General features: G+C 49.6%; 1 protein-coding gene across 1 annotated transcript in view; it reads left to right on the forward strand.

Annotated features, from left to right (window-relative positions):
* The first annotated feature begins 14,766 nt into the window (after positions 1–14,766).
* Positions 14,767–19,093, forward strand: part of RPH3AL (rabphilin 3A like (without C2 domains)) — a 137,307-nt gene continuing 132,980 nt past the window's right edge. Inside the window, 2 exon segments of the mRNA XM_058702946.1 lie at positions 14,767–15,418; positions 15,874–15,971. Of these exon segments, the coding sequence (XP_058558929.1) occupies positions 15,291–15,418; positions 15,874–15,971 (226 nt within the window). The 5' untranslated portion in view covers positions 14,767–15,290.

Here is a 19,093-nt window from a genome sequence, read left to right on the forward strand (position 1 = left end):
TGATGAAGTCAGTCTCCAGTCCCTTTCCCTCTCTGCTCCCCAGAGGTGGGGCTAAAAGGGCCAACCCTCTAATCACGTGGTTGGTTCCCCTGGCAACGGGCTCATCCATCCTTAGGGCATCCTTAGGGGCTTTCCAAAAGTCACTCATTAACGTAAACTCAGGTGTGCTTGAAAGGGGCTTGTTATGGACCAGAAAAGATGCTCTCTCACTTCTATCCCTCTGGAGCTGTTTCAGGAGCCTGGGACAAAACCTAAATATCATAACAAAAGATGGCCCTAGAGTTCTTATCACTTAGGAAACATAGACGGGTTTTAGGAGCTCTGGTCAGGAGTCAGGAAGAAAACCAACATATGAGTTTCTTCTTCTTTTTAGAAAATATTTATTTTTGAGAGAGTGTGTGCGCACAAGCGCATGCAAGCAGGGGAGGGGTGGAGAGAGAGGGAGAGAGAGAATCTCAAGCAGACTCCCCGCTGTCAGTGCAGAGCCTGACACAAGGTTCGATGTCATGAACCGTGAGATCGTGACCTGAGCCGAAATCAGGAGTCGGACCTTCAACCGACTGAGCTACCCAGGTGCCCCTATATTTCTTATTATATCACAGTATCATGGTGGGGAAGACACAAATCTCCCATACAGAAGAATTCCAAATAAATTATGTAGCTACCCCACTCTCAAGGAGGAGGAACAGAACATCTCACTCCTTAAGTGTGGGCCCTGCATAGTGACCTCCATGGAGAGAGTAACTTTGGAGAGGAGAGAGTAACTTTGGAGAGGAGAAATCTGATGGACACCTCAGCCAGGTGATCAAGGCCAACAATCGACAGTGATAAATTATGGCAACAGTCATGAACCCTTGATATGATGGGAGGAAAATGGCTCTTTGCCTCTATGGTCCACCTCCTCAAACCCATAGCTCCAGTGTAGCCACAAAGATATCAAACAAATCCCAACAGTGGGGCGTCCTATAACATACCTGGCAAGTCCTTCTCAAAACTGTCAAGGTCATCAGAAACAAGGGAAGTTTATGGGCGCCTGGGTGACTCAGTCGGTTAAGCGTCCGACTTCGGCTCAGGTCATGATCTCGCGGTTTGTGAGTTCAAGCCCTGCGTCGGGCTCTGTGCTGACAGCTCAGAGCCTGGAGCCTGTTTCAGATTCTGTGTCTCCCTCTCTCTGACTCTCCCCCGTTCATGCTCTGTCTCTCTCTGTCTCAAAAATAAATAAACGTTAAAAAAAATTAAAAAAAAAAAGAAACAAGGAAAGTTTGAGGAACTGTCGTAGCTAAGAGGAGCTTAAGGAGACATGACAATTAAGTGTAAAATGGTATCTTGGATGGGACATAAAAAGGATATTAGACAAAAACTAAGGAAATCTGTGTAAGCTCAATTTTTCTGTAAATCTAATGCTCTTCTACAAATAATCTATTAATTAAATTTTTTTAAATGTTTATTTTTGAGAGAGAGGGAGAGCGTGAACAGGGGAGGGGCAAAGAGAAAGGGAGACACAGAATCTGAAGCAGGCTCCAGGCTCTGAGCTGTCAGCAGAGTCCGACTCGGGGCTTAAACTCATGCACTGGGAGATCATGACCTGAGCCAAAGTCAGGTGCTTAACCAACTGAGCCACCCAGGCACCCCTGTTCTGTAAGTTTAGACCAACTTGTCCATGCTGCCTGATCCCCATCTCTAATCTACTGAAAGTGTCATAGGAAACATACAGAAGGAGCTGTGGTTTATTGGATCACAAGGTCTCAAAGTGCCTTGAAGTAAGGAGAAGTGAGTTTGAGCTTCAGTCACTAATTTCTGCCAGGGTGTCTCTGGGCATACACATGAGCGCATCTATAACCTGAGGACCTGAATATCTATGCCACAGGTTATTACATCTGTCAGTGGCACTTGGAAATATATGGAACTCTATAATGAGGATGCATTATATTCATAAAGTCTTCCCCCTGTGGGAATGAATTTGTATAAGCCAATATCTATTCACCCTTCTCTCACAGATTCAATAGAAAAGAGACGTCTTCACACGCATGCAAATAGATTGCTGATTCTCTCTCTTTTTAATTTTTAAATGTTTTTATTTATTTTTGAGAGAGAGAGAGAGGAAGAGAGAGAGAGAGACAGTGTGCGTGGGGGAGGAGCAGAGAGAGAGGGAGACACAGAATCCAAAGCAGGCTCCAGGCTCCGAGCTGTCAGCACAGAGTCTGACGTGGGCTCAAACCCACGAACTGTGAGATCATGATCTGAGCCGAAGTTGGACACTTAACAGACTGAGCCACCCAGGCGCCCTGGGAAATAATTCTTAATAACCAGGTTGTCAGCTGGGGCTCCCCCAAGCCTTGAAATGAAAGCAGGCTCCGTCCCTAATTTGAGGCACTTGCTCTTTCAAGGCTCTCTGCCTCGGGCCTCGCCCTGTCCTTGGCTGTTGTGCACCCTTGAAACTCAACACTTCTTTGAGTTCTCCACCCAAATCTATGCACACAGAAGTGTCAGGTATAAATCTTTTCTGGGTGGTCAGCGATCCAGAGAAAAGTCAGGTCCCCCCACAGATGGTAAGTGCACTGTCACAGGCTACGCAAGCAGCATGTGGGCGACTCCTGGGGGGGACGGTTTTGGGCCCGGTAGGTGGGGTAGCACTTGTGGAATCCCTGCAGCTTTGGTCATTCAATCCTTACAGCAGGACTATTATGAGGTCTCTTTCCGGAATAAAGAAACGGAGACTTAGCCACTAGCTACCTTGGTGATTTCAATTTAAATTAAGCACAATTAAATGAAATTTAAGAATCCATCTCATGTGACTAGTGGCTGGTGGACAGCATAGCAGTACAACATGTCTTTAATTGCAGGAAGTCTGCGGGACGGTGCTAGCTTACAGAGATTTGCTCACATGGCCAAGATCACGACTCCCACGGGGAAGATCCAGATCCGAAATGGAAGTCAACCCCAGGGACTGGTGGGGGCTGCTGTGTGTCTGGAAACCAGGACTCTCAGGTTTGGTTATCACTCGACTACTGACTTTGGGATTATCTCAGGAAATTATTTCATATATATATGCATATATATGTATATATATGTATATATATACACACACATATATATGTGTATATATATATACATATACATATATATATATATATACACACACACATATATATGTGTATATATATATACATATACATATATATATATATATTCTTTTTTTTTTTTTTTTTTTGTCTAATGGCTTTCCTGGTAGAGTGAAGGGTCAAAGAGCTTCAGCGTGGCCCCTCCATTCTTCCCTGACCCCCACCCTGAGGCTCAGAGGCAATGAAAATGGAGAACATTGATCGCACAGGTTCTTGAACTGGTGGAGGCAAGACCCCAGGCCGATGAAAGCTTTAGCTTTTCGTCGCTGTTTCCCTCAAGGACTGGAGCAAGTTGCCTCCGTTTGCCCCTCCATCAATGGAGGATTCGTCCACTCAACAAACTGACGTGGAGCTCCGGCGGGTGCCGGGTACCGTTTCAGGCCTCCCACCCGCCCTCCCTTGGCATCCCGGGGTTGTTAGAACGGCTCGTTTTGGGCTTTGGGGACTTGAAGCTGCTTGTGGAAAAGAGTGATGCTTGCAAACCAACAACAAGAAGGGGCCCTGGAGACCCGTCCGCGGCGAACGTCGCGGTGCAGCGGGACCCTCGCCCGCCAGGTGACCTCAGGCCCGGTTCTCCCGCGCGCGCCGCAACAGGTCTCGGGGCGGAGAGGGGCGGGGCGGGGCGGGGCGGGCGCCTGGGTACCTGCGGCCGCCGGCAGAGGGCAGCCAGGGAGCGCGCCCGGCGGCAGGGCCGACCCCCGCCCCCCACCCCCCAGGTGAGTGTGGCCAAAGTGGGGCCGCCTTCTCGTCCGGGGCGCAGTCTCGGGGGGCCGGGGGGTGCGTCTGGCTCCCGGCGGGGCGGCCGTGGAGCGGCGGGCGGGGCCTGGGAGCTCTTGGCTCTCGGGGCGGGGGCGAGAGCCCCGGGGGCCGGCGGGGCGCTGGCAGGCCCTGGCGCCGCGCTCCCCTCCCCGCCGCGCTCGCCGCCGGTCTCTCCCGGAGCCCGGGCTGGACCCGAGCGGCCGCGGGCAGCGCCCGGGCCCGGGCCCCGGGACGGCGTGCGCTCGGCGTCTGGCCCGCTGCCGGCCCGGGGCCCTTCGCGGAGCGGGTCGTGCGCCCCGCGCTGGGGGGGCGGCGGAGGCGAGGCGGGGGCGGCCGCGGCGGGGAGGGGGAGGGCGGGCGAGTGCGGCCGCAGACGCCAGGCGGCGCTGGGGTGAGCGTTCCCCGCGAGCGAGTCAACAAGTGCCGTGTTTACCGAGCACCCGCCGCGGGTTGCGCCGCCGGTCGCCCCGCCGGGGCGCGCACGTGCGGCGGGAGGGGCCTCGGTGTCGCCGCGCCACTGCCCCTCTGCGCTCGACCTTGCCCTCGTTGAGGATCCCGCTCTCCGGGTGATAGGCTTGGGGCTCCGCGGTGGGCCCCGGCCCTAGACGTTTGGGCCCTCGCCCGTAGTTAGGTGGTCGGGAGTGGGATTCCCATGACACGTTGGTGCCCAGGAGCGTGTGAGTGCGGGATGGAGGTGTTTCTCACTGGCCAGACGGGATTCTTCTGTCACTCTGCCCACCTCTTTCGGCCTGAGAATCTTGCCCTGGGTTTGCTTTCTAACTCTCCGGAAACCCACTCCAGCCACCTGTTTTTCCCAGGCAGAAGACTTGGAGGAAGTGTTGAAACCAGGGTGCCTCGCTGCGTTCGGGATGAAGGCTCTGGGCTCATAGTGGTGCCTATGACACAGCACTATTGCGGCGGAAGCCCCCTTTCTTCCTTTCTTGGGCTCTAGCAAGGGCTCTGTTGGGAGATCTGGGACGTTTGTCCCTTGCCTGGCTGGAAGGCTGAGGACCTGATTTTCCCGTCTGGGTGGTCTGTGTACCCCCCCCCCCCCCCCCCCCCGCACCTCAACACCCCAGGTTGTTCTAAGGACAGGTGTGATGCAGAAGATGGAAACCCATCCTCAGTGAGATGAGGGCCAGGGAGATTGTGGTGACAGATCAAGTTCCATCTGTGCTGCTCCATGGGAACCTTTGATCTTCCTAGCAGCTGGGGGTTGGAGGAGGCAGGGGTGGCCCTGTGGCACCCTGCAGAGCTAGGGCTGCAGTCCCTCCCCACCTTCTTGAGAGAATGTGCCCCTACGGGGTCTCCACGCCCCTCATCCTCCTGCCTGTGACATCCACTTGGCTTCCCATCTCTTGGGGGGAAAAACACGCATCGGAGCCCTAAGCTTCATTTCCTCTTTTCTCTCGCTGTCACATTTTCCAGACAAGTGCTCTGCACCTGCCGCCTGCCTCTCAGCTCCACGCCTCCCCTCTTAATCCTCTGCAGCCTGGCGCAGCCTGGCCCCACCACTTTGCTGAAACTGCTTTCCTGAAAGTCATCTTGTTTCCAAACATTGCTCTTTTGCTGGCCTCGTCCTTCTGCCTGGGGAGCAGACCCCCGTGTGCTTGTGTCTTCTCCGCAGCTTCTTTGGTGTGATTTCTGGGGTACCCCACTCTCCTGGTTTTGTCCTTCTCTATTGTTCTTTCTCTTTGGACCCCTCTTCTCTCCTTAGCGGGGTGTGTTTTGAGGTGCTGTGCTTAGCCTCTGCAGGAGTTGTCTCCGGGAGCCCTCAGGGGAGCTGCCCTCTCTGGGTTCTGGCTCCAGTCCTGGCTCCTTGGATGCCCCGGGGACACCCCAAACTCGGCACCTTGGAGTCTGGCCTCCTCCCAGGCAGCTGCTCTCATTTGCTCCTCAGCAGTGGGGTTCCCTCCCGAAGTGTGTCTGAGCCTCTGCGGTCCATCTGCCAAGTCACCTGTAGACTGATGGTCCCTGACTACTCTGTCTCTGACCTTCCCCCGCTGAGAAATCTTCAGAGGCTCTGGGTTTCCTCCCGCACAAAGCCTAGCTCTTCTTCCCAGATTTGAAGGCCCCTCGGTCGTGTGTCCTCGCTCTCCCAAACCAGTTTCCAGTCGTGCAACTTCTTCCCTCCCTCTGTGGTCAGCCCTTTTGCCCTTACCCTTTGGGATCCTGCTCAGTCACTGTTCCCCTGGGAAAGCTTTGGGGAAAGCTGGCTGCACTGGGAGCCCCTTTCTTGGCCTTCCCTGTCTACCATGCCCTCATGCAGCTGTCTGCCTGCTGGTCTCCAACCCTTCGTGTCCCTGAAGATCCCCAGGACCTGGCACCCCGTAAACACTCAGTAAAGGAATTCCCACCCCCAGACGTCTGTGAATACCTCCCTGTCGTCCTTCAGGGTCTGGCTGAAAGTCCACCTCCATCCTAGACTGTTCCAGTGTTCCGGATTCCCATCCATCCACACTCCTGCTGGGTTATTGATGGATTCATTACAGTTTGTGCCACCCAATTTAATACTTTGTTCTCTGCCATTAGCCTCCAGTTGTATCATGGGCGTGAGAGATGCTTTTCCGGCTCTTGATCATAGCAGCTGTTTGTTGAGTGGTCATTAGGAATGGGGCGATGTGCTGATCTTTCCAGGCAGTTCCCTTGTGTGTGTTATCCTCTCAGTGCCCAGAGGGGTGGGCACTGCGATTATTGTCTCGTTCTGCCCCTGAGGGCTCAAACCCAGAGAGCTTCAGGGACCTACCTAAATCACACAGCTTGTAGGTGGGCAAGGGTGGAGGTTGGGACTCGGATGTCTGACTCCCAAGACTTTTCCAGTGCTAGGATTTGCAGTTCGGGGAAGCGTATGTATGCTTCAGTCCAGGGCGTGTTCTGTGTCCTCTTGGCACCTGGCCCAGGTGTGTGGGATGTGTTGGTGGCCTGGTCAACTGGTTGCTTGGGGACTCCAGGAAAGGACTTAGTAACAGAACAGATGGTTAATGGTGGGATAAGTGACTCAGGGAGGCTGTGACATCTGCCCCGAGGCCTTAGAAACAGCCTATGTGTTTGTCTCCGTGTGTGTGCGTGTACATGTGTCTTAAGTAAAAGTTGTGGTACAGAGAACCCTGCAGCGCCCGTGGATAGTTTGGGTCTTTTCGGTCCCTTAAGACAATTTTACGTGCTTTTTTTTTTTTTGGTAAACAAAATCAACCCCACCCTCCCAAACAGTAAGGCCTTCAACTAAGTTTCCGAGTCCTTCCTTCCCTCTGCCGGTCACTGTCATATGAAAATGAGTTCCTGCTGTGAAATACAGTTGCCATGGTAACCACTAGTGTGAGGCCCTGCGTCTCTTGCTCCTAGGTCTCTGCACTGTAAGCTTCCAGGGGCTTTTTCCGTCTTCTTCTAAAAACACACACTACTCCGTTTCACAGTCCTTTTGCGTGGACGTTACAACATTTTGTTTTTTCATGCAGTGATTTCTGGGCCATGTCGATGCTCTGGCAGCTTGTCACTGGCCTGCCGGCACATACCGTTAATAATAACTCGAGAACAGTGCCCCTGGTTTAGGTCATATTTTGAGTGGCATCCATTGAACAGTGGCTGTGGCCGCGGCACATCCTCGGGGCCTGGGGAGGCAGAGGGAGAGAGCGGTGTGGTGTGGTAGGGAGGGCTTTTGGGTGCAGGTCTGCTCCACTTGGAGGTGGTGAAATGGTTTGTCTTCAGCTGCTGTGTCCTGTGTTGGAGTCTTGCTCAGCTCTCCTGGCAGGGGCCGCCCAAAGCGGGGTGCCTCAGGGGTGCGAAGAAAGGGTGCCTTTGGGGGCGCCTGGGTGGCGCAGTCGGTTAAGCGTCCGACTTCAGCCAGGTCACGATCTCGCGGTCCGTGAGTTCGAGCCCCGCGTCAGGCTCTGGGCTGATGGCTCGGAGCCTGGAGCCTGTTTCCGATTCTGTGTCTCCCTCTCTCTCTGCCCCTCCCCCGTTCATGCTCTGTCTCTCTCTGTCCCAAAAATAAATAAAAAAAAAAAACATTAAAAAAAAAAAAAAAAAAGAAAGGGTGCCTTTGGCGTTTATCATAGCTACTGACGTTGATGGAGCATTTACTGTGCGCGGACACCGTTCCCTTATTTAATCCTCAACCAAGCGAAGTTAAAAGTGCTATTACTGGGGCACCTGGATGGCTCAATCAGTTAAGCGTCCTGATCTCAACTCAGGTCTTGATCCCAGGGTCGTGAGTTCAAGCCCTGTGTTGGGCTCTGCGCCGGATGTGAAGCCTGCTTAAAAAAAAAAAAAACAACTATTATTATGCCCATTTTATATGTAAGGAAATTGATGTATAGAGAACTTAAGTGCTTGCCCAAGGACACACAGCAATAGTCCTAGGAAGTGTGACTCCTATGGCCAGTACCCTTATTTGGTGCCACGCAGAAGCTGGAAGGACTATGTTGAAAGAACGAAAGGGTGAATTGGAGAGGTGGGACAGGTTGTCTTTCTCAAGATTGGAGGCCTAAAGCAGCAGTTTTCAAACTTTTTTTTTTTTTTTTCAGTTTACGACTTTTTATGTCTTACGGGCAAAAGACGGTGGTGAAAAATCATGTACTAGAATGTTTATAGCAGCACTATTTGTAATAGCCAAAGAACTGGAGAGCACCCAATGCCCAACTGGCAGTAGGACGGACAAATAAACTGGGGGGGAGTACACACAGTGGAACATTCTAATTTTTTTTTTTTTAACGTTTATTTATTTTTGAGACAGAGAGAGACACAGCATGAACGGGGGAGGGGCAGAGAGAGAGGGAGACACAGAATCCCAAGCAGGCTCCAGGCTCCGAGCCATCAGCCCAGAGCCCGACGCGGGGCTTGAACTCACGGACCGCGAGATTGTGACCTGAGCTGAAGTCGGACGCTTAACCGACTGAGCCACCCAGGCGCTCCAACACAGCGGAACATTCTAAGCGAGGATGAACAATGTGCAGCCACATGAAGCAACATGGCTGAGTCACATAAGCCAAGTAATTGAGTTTACTTAGCTTTTCCACAAGCAGCGAATGTTCAGACTGCACAGTTTTTCACCGGTGCAAACTGCCACAGAGACTGTCCCAGAACTTTCCACGTGTGCACACATGCCGGGGGTTCTTTAGGGCAGATCCTGAGCAATAGAATCCCTGTGCCATAGGGCAGGTGCATTTGTCATTTCAACGAATTGTTGTCCACTGTGACATTCCTTTCCAAGCCTCAGATCCCATGGCTTCATCAATCTGATCCCTGTGAAATTTCCTCTTGTCAGTTTCAGGCAGGCATTTTGGTCTCGCTGGCATACTCTGTGCCTTGGTTTTGTTCCATTGCTCTTCCTTCCTGATCATCACCCAACAATGCGATGGCCCGTCCCTGGTCACTCTAAGCACAGGCCAGATGGCCCCCCCTCCTGGCTACTCTGTGAGGGGACTCTTAGCTGGGAAGGAGGCCCTTGTAAATCCAAGATGCCACATTTCTGGGAGTCGTAGGATGTGTAATCAGTGAATGAGAAGGGGGTGGGGACCAAGCAAGAGGGAACTTTATAAACTCCGGCATCAACTCAGCTGCTTCGACAATCACATCCAAAGATGAAAAAGCCCTAACACATAAAGTAGTCATGAGCACAGCTATGTGAGTCAGGCAGGGCTGGGTATATATATATTTTTAAGTTTATTTTGTGAGAGAGAGAGAGAGGGAGGGAGGGGCAGAGAGAGAGGGAGAGAGAATCCCAAGCGGGCTCCGTGCTGTCAGCACAGAGCCCGATGCGGGGCTCTATCTCATGGGCTGTGAGATCATGACCTGAGCCAGAATCAAGAGTCGAAAGCTTCACCAGTGAGCCACCCGGGCGCCCCCCAAGGCTGGATATTGATGATCATTCACTCTCCTCACCAGGTAAACACACCATAACTTTGTAATGATGCCAACAGCCATTACTGCAACACCCAACCGATTAACTGCTCATGCTATACTAGGTGCTTTTACATAAGGTGCTCGCTCCGTAACGGCGGTCTTGCATAAGGTGCCCTGGTATTTTTAGCAGCATGTAACTGCCATACGAAAGGAGACGCTCTCCCAGCGAATGCCACTTACTTTACAGGCTGGCGTGGTCCTTGAAATGCCGATGTTTTACAGGCAGCTCATTGCTGTCAGAGGGTTGAGGATGTCTGTGCCGAGGGCTATAACACCAGCTGTCTTCTGCCATTTCTCCGGGCCAGCTTGACACCCCACAACCAACAGAAGGTGACACGCATCGCCTTGCTGGCCCCCAGGCATCACGGCAGTGAGAAAAGGGCCACTTCACTGACTTGGCAGATCCCAACAAGCCACGTCCTAGCTTAGCAAGCTCTCTCCAAACCCGTCAGAGTGGCGGGGGACAGGAAGAAACCAGAGCTGATGTGGCCCTGCTTGCACATCCCCAGAGCTTCCCGCCCCCTCCCTCCCGCCAGACCCTGGGCACCCACTCTCATGTCACCTCCCAGTTGTCACTAGAAATCCAAGGTTCCAGGTACAGTGAAATCAAAAGTATGGTGGGTCTGTATTCATGTCCCGGGGTTAGGGTCACTGCTGCCTTTCTTCTGGTTTTGCTAAATCTTATCCACACACACAGAAGTACACATATTAAAATTGATGAATTTTGACAATGCGAACACACCTATGTGACCAACACCCAGCTAAAGAAAACAAACATTACCAGCCTCCCAGAAACCTTCCTCGTGCCCAGGAACCCCCTACACTGACTTCCAACATCTTTATGTGAACGGAATCCCATGGTACCAGATATGCGTAGCCAGGAAGGGTGGCCGTGTGATACAAGAAAACTTTCCTCAGTGCATCTCTGAGCTCAGTTGGACTGAGACATGCTCTCCACATAGTGTTTTGCTTTTAAGGGCAGCTTGTGTAGGTAGAAATTCTTCCCTTTTTTGAGCCGAGATCTGCCTCTTGTTCTGCCTCTGAGTCTGTCCTTTTGGAGCCATTTCAAACAAGTCTTCCTTTCTACAAGGGGCAGGGTTTTCACTGATGCAAGATCCCTCTCATGCCTGACTCCTCTGGGCACAAATACTCTCTGCCTAAAGGCGTCCTTTGTAGACTATGGGCTAATGCGGGTCATGCATTCCAGAACCTAAAGTGTGCTGGGCACCTGGTTCATCAGCCAACCTCCTCAAGTTTTGCAGACCACGGCCCTCTGTCCCTGATGCTGCTTGACCATGACGTAACACTTCTTCAACATAATGGTCTTTTGAATTACAAAAATAATTCACGTTGATCGTGGAAATTTAGAAAATACACAAAAACACAAGAAAATAAAAGCCAGTGATTCCAAACCCCCAGAGATAACTGTTGTTTAATGTTTAAAAATTGAGATCATTCTATATTAGTGATTTTACAACCTGCATTTTGTTTACTCATCCATAACAATAGTGACTGACATATATGTAACACATTTTTCTTTGTTCAGTGTCCTCCTCCTCCTCCTCCTCTTCCTTCTTCCTATCATTATTATTAAACATAGAGAAGTTTCTGTGTGGTATTGTGGGCTGGATGTTTCTGTTCTCCCCAAATTCATGTGTTGAGGGACACCTGGCTGACCCAGTCAGAAGAGCATGCAATTCTTAATCTCAGGGTTGTGAGTTTGCGCCCCATGTTAGGTACAGAGATTACTAAAAATAAAATAAAATTTAAAAAGTTCATATGTTGATGCTCTAACCTCCAGTGGGATGGTATTTGAAGATGGTGTGCTCAAGCAGGTAGTTCCGATTAGATGAGGCCATGAGGGTGGGGCCCTCATGATGGGATTAGTGTCCTTATAAGAAGAGACCAGCTTCCCCCCTCTCCCTCTCCCTCCCTCCCACTCTGTCATTCTCTCTCTCTCTCTCTCTCTCTCTCTCTCTCTCTCTCTCTCTCTCTGCTCTCCTTGCACAGAGGAAAGGCCAAGTGAGCACACAGCGGTCAGGCCCCTGTCTGCCAGCCTGGAAGAGAGCCCATACCAGGAACCAAGTTAGGCAGCACCTTGATCTTGAAACTTCAGCCTTCAGAACTGCAAAGAATCAACATCTGTTGTTTAGGTTGCCCAGTCTCTAAGGCAGCCTAGCTGACTGATAACTGTGGCTAAGTCCTTTCATTTATGATTTCTTCCTCTGCTTGAGGGTTCGCAAGGACTTCCCCACCCCAAGGTCAGATAAATATCCACCTGTATTTTCTTCTGGTTCTTTATTTGGTGTCTGCTTTTCCATTCACCGCTCTCTTTTACGTTCAACTCTAATCCAATCGAAACTTATTTTGGTTTATCATGTAAGATAAGACCCTGATTTTATCTCTTTACAAACTGTCGCCAGTTCTTTCCATTTAATTTCTTTTCCCACCGGCTATATTTTAAGTTTAAGTGGATTTTTTGAGTATATGTTACGATCCTGTTGTTCAACAGATACAATTGCACACCTGAAACTAATATTATACTATGTGTTAACTAACCGGAATGAAAATAAAAACTTAAAAAAAACCCTGCAAAATTCAAAAGATACAAAAGACAAACAGTGAGATTCTCCCTCTCTTATCCCTTAGCTTCCTGGTTCCAGAAAGGTGTTACTAGGAGCTAGGCGTGACTAGGTTATAGATTTTGGTTTTGGACCCTAGGTATCCTTCCCCCTCCTCCGGATGGGGGCTTTATTATAGTGCACAAACGTGTAAGCTTCCAGGCTTTCTGTTTCTTCCATGACCTGTCTCTTTTTCCTCTACGATTACATTTTTTATTTTTATTTGTTAAAAAAATTTTTTTAATGTTTATTTATTTTTGAGAGAGAGAGAGACAGAGTGCAAGCAGGGGAGGGGCAGAGAGAGGGAGGCATAGAATCCGAAGGAGGCTCCAGGCACAGAGCCAGACTTGGGGCTCACACTCACATACCATGAGATCATGACCTGAGCTGAAGACACTTAATGGATTGAGCCACCAAGGTGCCACCAATTAATTTAATTTTAAAAATTAAAATAATTTTTTAAATTATTTAAAAAAAAATTTTTAACATCCGGTAGTGCAGATTCTTTGTTGAAATTTGCTTGGCTATGCTTGCCTGTTTATTCATTCTGTATGAAATTTATAATCATTTCATTGTTTTTCTACAAATATCAAGAGACTCAAATTTGGAATTATATTAAATTGTATAAAATAATAACTGCATCGAGTTTTCCTATCTAGAAATATGGTCTGTCCTGTATTTATTTATGCTTTCTTTCCAGTCATCTCTTCTTTTGTAGCATGCAGTAAAGTTTCATAGATTTCTTTATGAAGACTGTAAACATTTCTTCTTTAGTTTGTTCCTAGGTGGTTTATGTTTTTTGTTGCTTGGGAATAGGATCTTTTTTTTTATAAACATTTTATTTTCACCTGGATATGTTGGAATATAAGAAGTTATTAAAAAATTATTGTGAGGGGCATGTGGGTGGTTCAGTCGGTTAAGCATCCGACTTTGGCTCAGGTCATGATCTCACGGTTCTTGAGTTCAAGCCCCGTTGTGGGGCTCTGTGTGGACAGCTCACAGCCAGGAGCCTGCTTTGGATTCTGGGTCTCCCTCTCTCTCTGCCCCTCTCCCGCTTGCGCTCTGTCTCACTTTCTCTCAAAAAGTAAACATGAGAAAAAAATTTTTTAATTATTGTGAAATGGACGTATAAAAGAGCACATAAAACATTTTTTTTACAGTTTAAATAAGAATAATAAAGCAGACATATGCCTAGCCAGCTTAAGAAATAGAACACCTTTAGAAATTGCTTTTACACCTCTCCTTAAATGGATCTCCCTCTTTCCCTACCGCCTGGGGATGCACTAACCTGGATTTTGTTACAGTTATTAACCTTCTGTCCTTTATAGCTTTCCCATATGGGTTTATGTCCTTAAACAATACATTGTTTGCCTTTTGTATGCGTTCAAAGTTTTATCAATTGAATCACACTGGATTCCAAATTTTATTTTTACTTATTGATTTATTTAAAGTCTATTTATTTTTACACTTGATCTTAGCCAAAAGGCTGAGAAGCAATTAAAGTTTATTTATTTTTAATTTTTATTTATTAAAATTTTTTTTTCAATGTTTATTTTTGAGAGACAGCGTGTAAGTGGGAGAGGGGCAGAGAGAGAGGGAGACAGAGAATCCCAAGCAGACTTCACCCTGTTAGCGCAGAGCCCGATGTGGGGCTCGATCTCACGAACCATGAAATCATGACCTGAGCCGAAATCAAGAGTTGGACGCTTAACCGACTGAGCCACCCAGGTGCCCTTACATATATTTTCTCTTACATGTCTTACTTCTGTTAAGAGTGGAATTGCTGGGTCATAGGTTAGGCCTAACTTTTTTTTTTTTTTTTTTTTTTTAAGAATAAGGTCCATTCAGAAAAGCACACACATCCTTTCACGTCAGCCAGACCTGGCTTCTGTTGCTCACAACCACAGACTTCCGGTGGGTACAGCATGCCAGACCATTAGCCCCCACCTTTTAGTGGATTGTGTCCCTCATATTGCTAGCATCATCTTAGCAGTAGAATCTGCCTTTAACCAATCCCTGAGTTTTTACACGATCCCTTTTGAACCCTTGGATTCCTGGGCTGACAAGGTGAGCTCTCCAACAGGTAGTCACTTTATCTCTAATTTAAAAGTTGGTTACAAAGCTGCTTCAAACATTTGAGTTTAGTGACTTGTTGGTTTTTTTTTTCCCCTCTAACTTTAAATTTAGTTTGCAATTTTGCAACAATTTTCTCTCCATCCCCAGTGGAACGTTAATGGAGAACGCTTAATTTAGCAGGTGAAATGTAGGAGTGTGTATGATTTTCTGGACTTCGTTTTTGGAAACCAGGTTCATTTCTCTTGCTCCTCCATGTAGAGCACTGGGGGGGCAAGGTGAGGCCATTCAGGGTGGTGACCACAACACGAGGGCCAGACCCCGAGTTCTTCCACACCACCCCTCAGGGACCGTTTGCTTGAGAAGGCTCTACATCCAAATCGTTCTGCTCTAAGTGGGGCCTCATTTAAAAGTAAGAAAGGAAATGAATTCGCTTCTGGTTTCTTTTTTAATGTCATTGAATCCCACGGATTAGTGACAGGAAATGACCCAATTTCCACTGGCATCTGGGTTGTCACAGTGCTTGTCCTCATTAATGTCAGGGTCTGGGAGAGTATTTGATCAAGGGGAAAGTGCCATGGGTGAAGTTCGTGAAGAAAAGGTCAGAGATGAATGTGAAATTCTGTCTAACCCCAGATGATGAAAACCAGCCCAGCCTGCTGTGTCTGGGAGCAGCCACCCCAGTGGCCCGCATCTTCCCAGTTTCCATCCCACCGCCCTGCTGGACAGCCGGTTCCCGTCGCGATCTCTTTCCACCGGTTCTAACCCTGATGGTGGTTTTCCTTGTTTGCAGAAGCCATCACTTTGGGGTCTGATGACCCTGGCCTACACACGAAGAAGTTTCTCACAGTCTCCGGGCTTGTTAGGCCCTTACACCTGTGACTTGAGCTCAGCAGAAACAGGACATGGTTCTTTCCCTGTCTTGAGGGTACTGCTGAACAGGTGACTAAATTGCTTTGAGTATCTTTTTTTTTTTTTAATGTTTATTTTTGAGAGAGAGAGAGAGAGAGGAAGAGAGACAGAGTGTGAGTGGGGGAGGGGCAGAGAGAGGGGGAGACACAGAATCCGAAGCAGGCTCCAGGCTCTGAGCTGTCAGCCCAGAGCCCGATGCAGGGCTTGAACCTACAAACCACAAGATCGTCAACTGAGTCGAAGTCGGACGCTCAACTGGCTGAGCCACCCAGGCGCCCCACTTTGAGTATCTTGCTCGGCCAGAGCTGCAGGTGGTTGTGGGCGTGGTGGGTTTGCCAAAGACCTTTTTGCAAGCCGAGCGTCATACGAGGGCATCACACAGAGCAGGCCTTCGGTGTACATGGTTGATGACAGCAGTTTCTAACAAATGGATGTGAAGTGTCTTGTGTTCGTGTGCTCAGTTTACTGCGATGATTTTCAAACAGGTGGAAGAGGAGCACCTCCGATAAGCAGCCTCCTCTCGTGGCACACAAGCACGTCACGGGCCGGAATGGCCTCAGACTTTCCACAAGCCCATCTTCAGGTTTGGGTCGTACGATGAACGGGGTCACCCTCGACAGGGCGACGGGGGATAACTTGGCAAAGGAGGGAACTTGGGAGTAAGAAGGCCCTGTGTGGAATCTAAATTGCCTTCGCTGAATTGACACTTTGCATCCAGGTCACCCTCTGAGGTCAGAGCAGACAGGACAGGCCAAGGGACCAGCTGGACCTCAGCTGGGCCCGAACCTCACTTTGTGCAGACCTGTCCAGAGCATGGGCCAAGCAGCCAGTCAGGGGCTGCAGGTTTGCACTCCAGGGGCCATTGCCCTAGAGCAGGTTCACCGTGCTTCACTGTCGATGGCGAGCCCTGCTGACAGATGAAGAACGTGGATTCAGAGCATTACGGTTGGAAGGGGGGGAGGCGCGTGGGATGGACAGCACATTGAGGCAGCCCGGAAGGAGCTGCACTCAAAGGAGGGCTAGGTGGCAAGGGGGCGTGAGTGCTGGGAATGCAGGTTTCGTGGGGATAAGAAGGTAAGGCGGCAGGTGGGAATCCAGGCAGGTTCTCTGCAGGAGGCTCACCAGGCGCTCGTGGGGTCCTGACACACAGGCTGGGCCAGGGAAGTGTAGGGGATGAGGCCTCAGTAGAGAAGAGGGGCGCCTGAAGCTGGCCCAGAGCCAGAAGTGCTCAGCGTCTGGAGGATGTGGGTGGGGCCAACCTGAGCAGAGCAGAAGGGGATCGCTTCCTGGTGAAGGGCTTGGGCTCTGGGTTGAGGCTTGCAGGTTTCATCCTGCCTCCAATGCTCTCTCGCCTCGAACGTCTCAATGCCTTGAAACGTTGCTTTGCCTCTGTGGACCTCAGTTTCCTCACCTGTAAAATGGGAGTAACGAGAGTCTCCGCCTTGCGACGAGGACTAAATGAGAAGTGTTGAGCGAGCACGTAGGACAGTGCTTGGCACGTGGACAGTGCTTGTCGCGATCGGTAGTATTGATCGCCTCCCCGATTTGGCCTCACGGGTGTGTCTAGGCCTCGGGGCTGCCTGCAGGGGGAGGTTCACGCTCAGACACGAGAGCTGCTGCTTTGATTTTATCTTGAATCCGTGACCCATATGCTCGCCCTGTTTCTGCAGCTGCAAGGCTGAGTCAGATGTGTGGCTCAGGTTAATCATCAGATTTGAGGTGGCATCTCCTCTCTCTGCTCTCTGCCTGGCTTCTGTTCTCTTTGATCCCTGACTTGTTTATTTGTTATTGCATTTAGCCCTCAAGCTGCCTCAAGCCCTCCTTGAAAGAGGCAGTTATGCATCTTGAGTACATAAATATAATTTGAGATCATACGTGGAATCAGAGTCACAGTGTAAGGAGGTGTGCTCCGCCTGCCTGTGCCCCGCCCTCTCCTCTGTACCTGAGTCAGGGGATTGGTTGAGGCAGCAAGAAGGGCCAGTCCCTGGGACAGGTTAGGGTGCACCCCCCTCCGTAGCCCCACTGCAGAGAGAAAAACCAGATTCTTCTGGCTGTGGAGAGGCACCGTCAGGCCTCTTGGGGGTTGGTGGGACAGTGGGTGGAGGAGGAAAAGACTAACTCTCATCAAGCATTGCTGTGTGCCCGGCACTGCTCCAGGCGCCTCAGCCACTCGGGGCTGCCCTGGGAGGCTGCTCCGAGAGGTGATTATCCCAGTTGTGGGATGGTAGAATTCTGGGCAGTTCATTCTGTAAGTCTGGAGGAGGGCTGTGGATCTGCCATAGAATCAGCTTAGACCCGATGGTGGGCCATATGAAGGACCGGATGGAAGAGCTTCCCCAGGACTTCCTTGTGCTCTTCAGACTTGCCAAGACATATGTCTCAGTCATCTATTGCCACAATGTTGCTGCATAACAAACCACCCCAAAACCCACCAGCATATGGCAGTAAGTGTTAATTCCTCCTCACCTATCTGCGGGTTGGGTGAGGTTTGGCTGACCTAAGCTGCTCTCAGTGGGACTTACTGGCTTCAGGCTGTGAGTTGGGTTTAGGCATGTTCCGTGTGTCTCTCACCCCACTTGGACCAGTGGCCACCAAGGGCACGTTCGTGTCCCGGTGACAGGCAGGAAGGCAAGAGAGCAGGCTCAGTTGCACTAGCGCAGTTCAAGCCTTTGCTCACATCATATCCGCTGACATCCCGTTGGCCAATCCCAAGCCATGTGGTCAATCCCCAGCCAAGGGGCGGGGAAGTACGCTGCCCGCCATCAGGCCGTGGTGGAGTGTGGCTATCTCATCCTATCGCCGGGAGTGAAGAATTGACATCAATAATTCAGCCTACTTGGGGATGAATTTCACTCATTCGCTCAGGAAATTTTTTTTTTTTTGAAAGACTATAGTGTGCCACTCACTGTGCTGCCCCTGGGAATAGAGTGGTGAACAAAGCAGGCCTGGTTCTTGTCTTGTGGAATTATGTTCTAGTGGTGGAAACAGACACAAAAGAGCTACTTCTGTCCTGGATTATTTAATTACAGCTGTAATCATCACTACAAAGGAGAAGTAAAGAGCACAGGAGGGTAGGTATAAAAGGGCCTGACCTCATCCAGAGAGGAAGACATGGTTGAGCTCAGAAATGAAGGGGAAAACTTAATTAGCCAGAGGATCCTTAATAAGATTAACTGCTGACTTCTCATCAGAAGCCATGGAAACCAGGAGGCAGTGGGATGACGGTCAAAGTGCGGAAAGAAAAGACCATCAACTAAGAATTCTGTATCCAGGAAAAGATCTATCCTTCAGAGATGAAAGAGAAATTAAGACATCCCAGATAAATGGAAACTGAATTTGTTGCTATCAGCCCTGCCCTACAAGAAATGCTAGAGGGAGTTCTTCAGGCTGAAATGAAAGGCCCCTAGACAGGAACTGAAGTCCACAGGAAGAGATCAGGAGCACCTTTAAAGCCATAAATAGATTTTGTTTGTAACTCCTTCCTTCCATCTGCATAAAGCAATGGTTACAAAACGGTGTTGGCAGGGTAATAACATACAAAGATGTAACTTGTATGATAATAACAGCACAAAGGAGAGGAAACAGCTATATTATAATGAAGTTTTTGTGTATGTTGAAATTAATTTGGCATTAATTAGAACTGGGCCATTTTAAGTTAAAATGTCAGTTGTAATCTCCAGGACAATCGCTAAGAAAATAACTAAA

The sequence above is a fragment of the Neofelis nebulosa genome, chromosome 16 (genome assembly GCF_028018385.1).
Source record: "Neofelis nebulosa isolate mNeoNeb1 chromosome 16, mNeoNeb1.pri, whole genome shotgun sequence".
NCBI classification, from domain to species: Eukaryota; Metazoa; Chordata; class Mammalia; order Carnivora; family Felidae; genus Neofelis; species Neofelis nebulosa.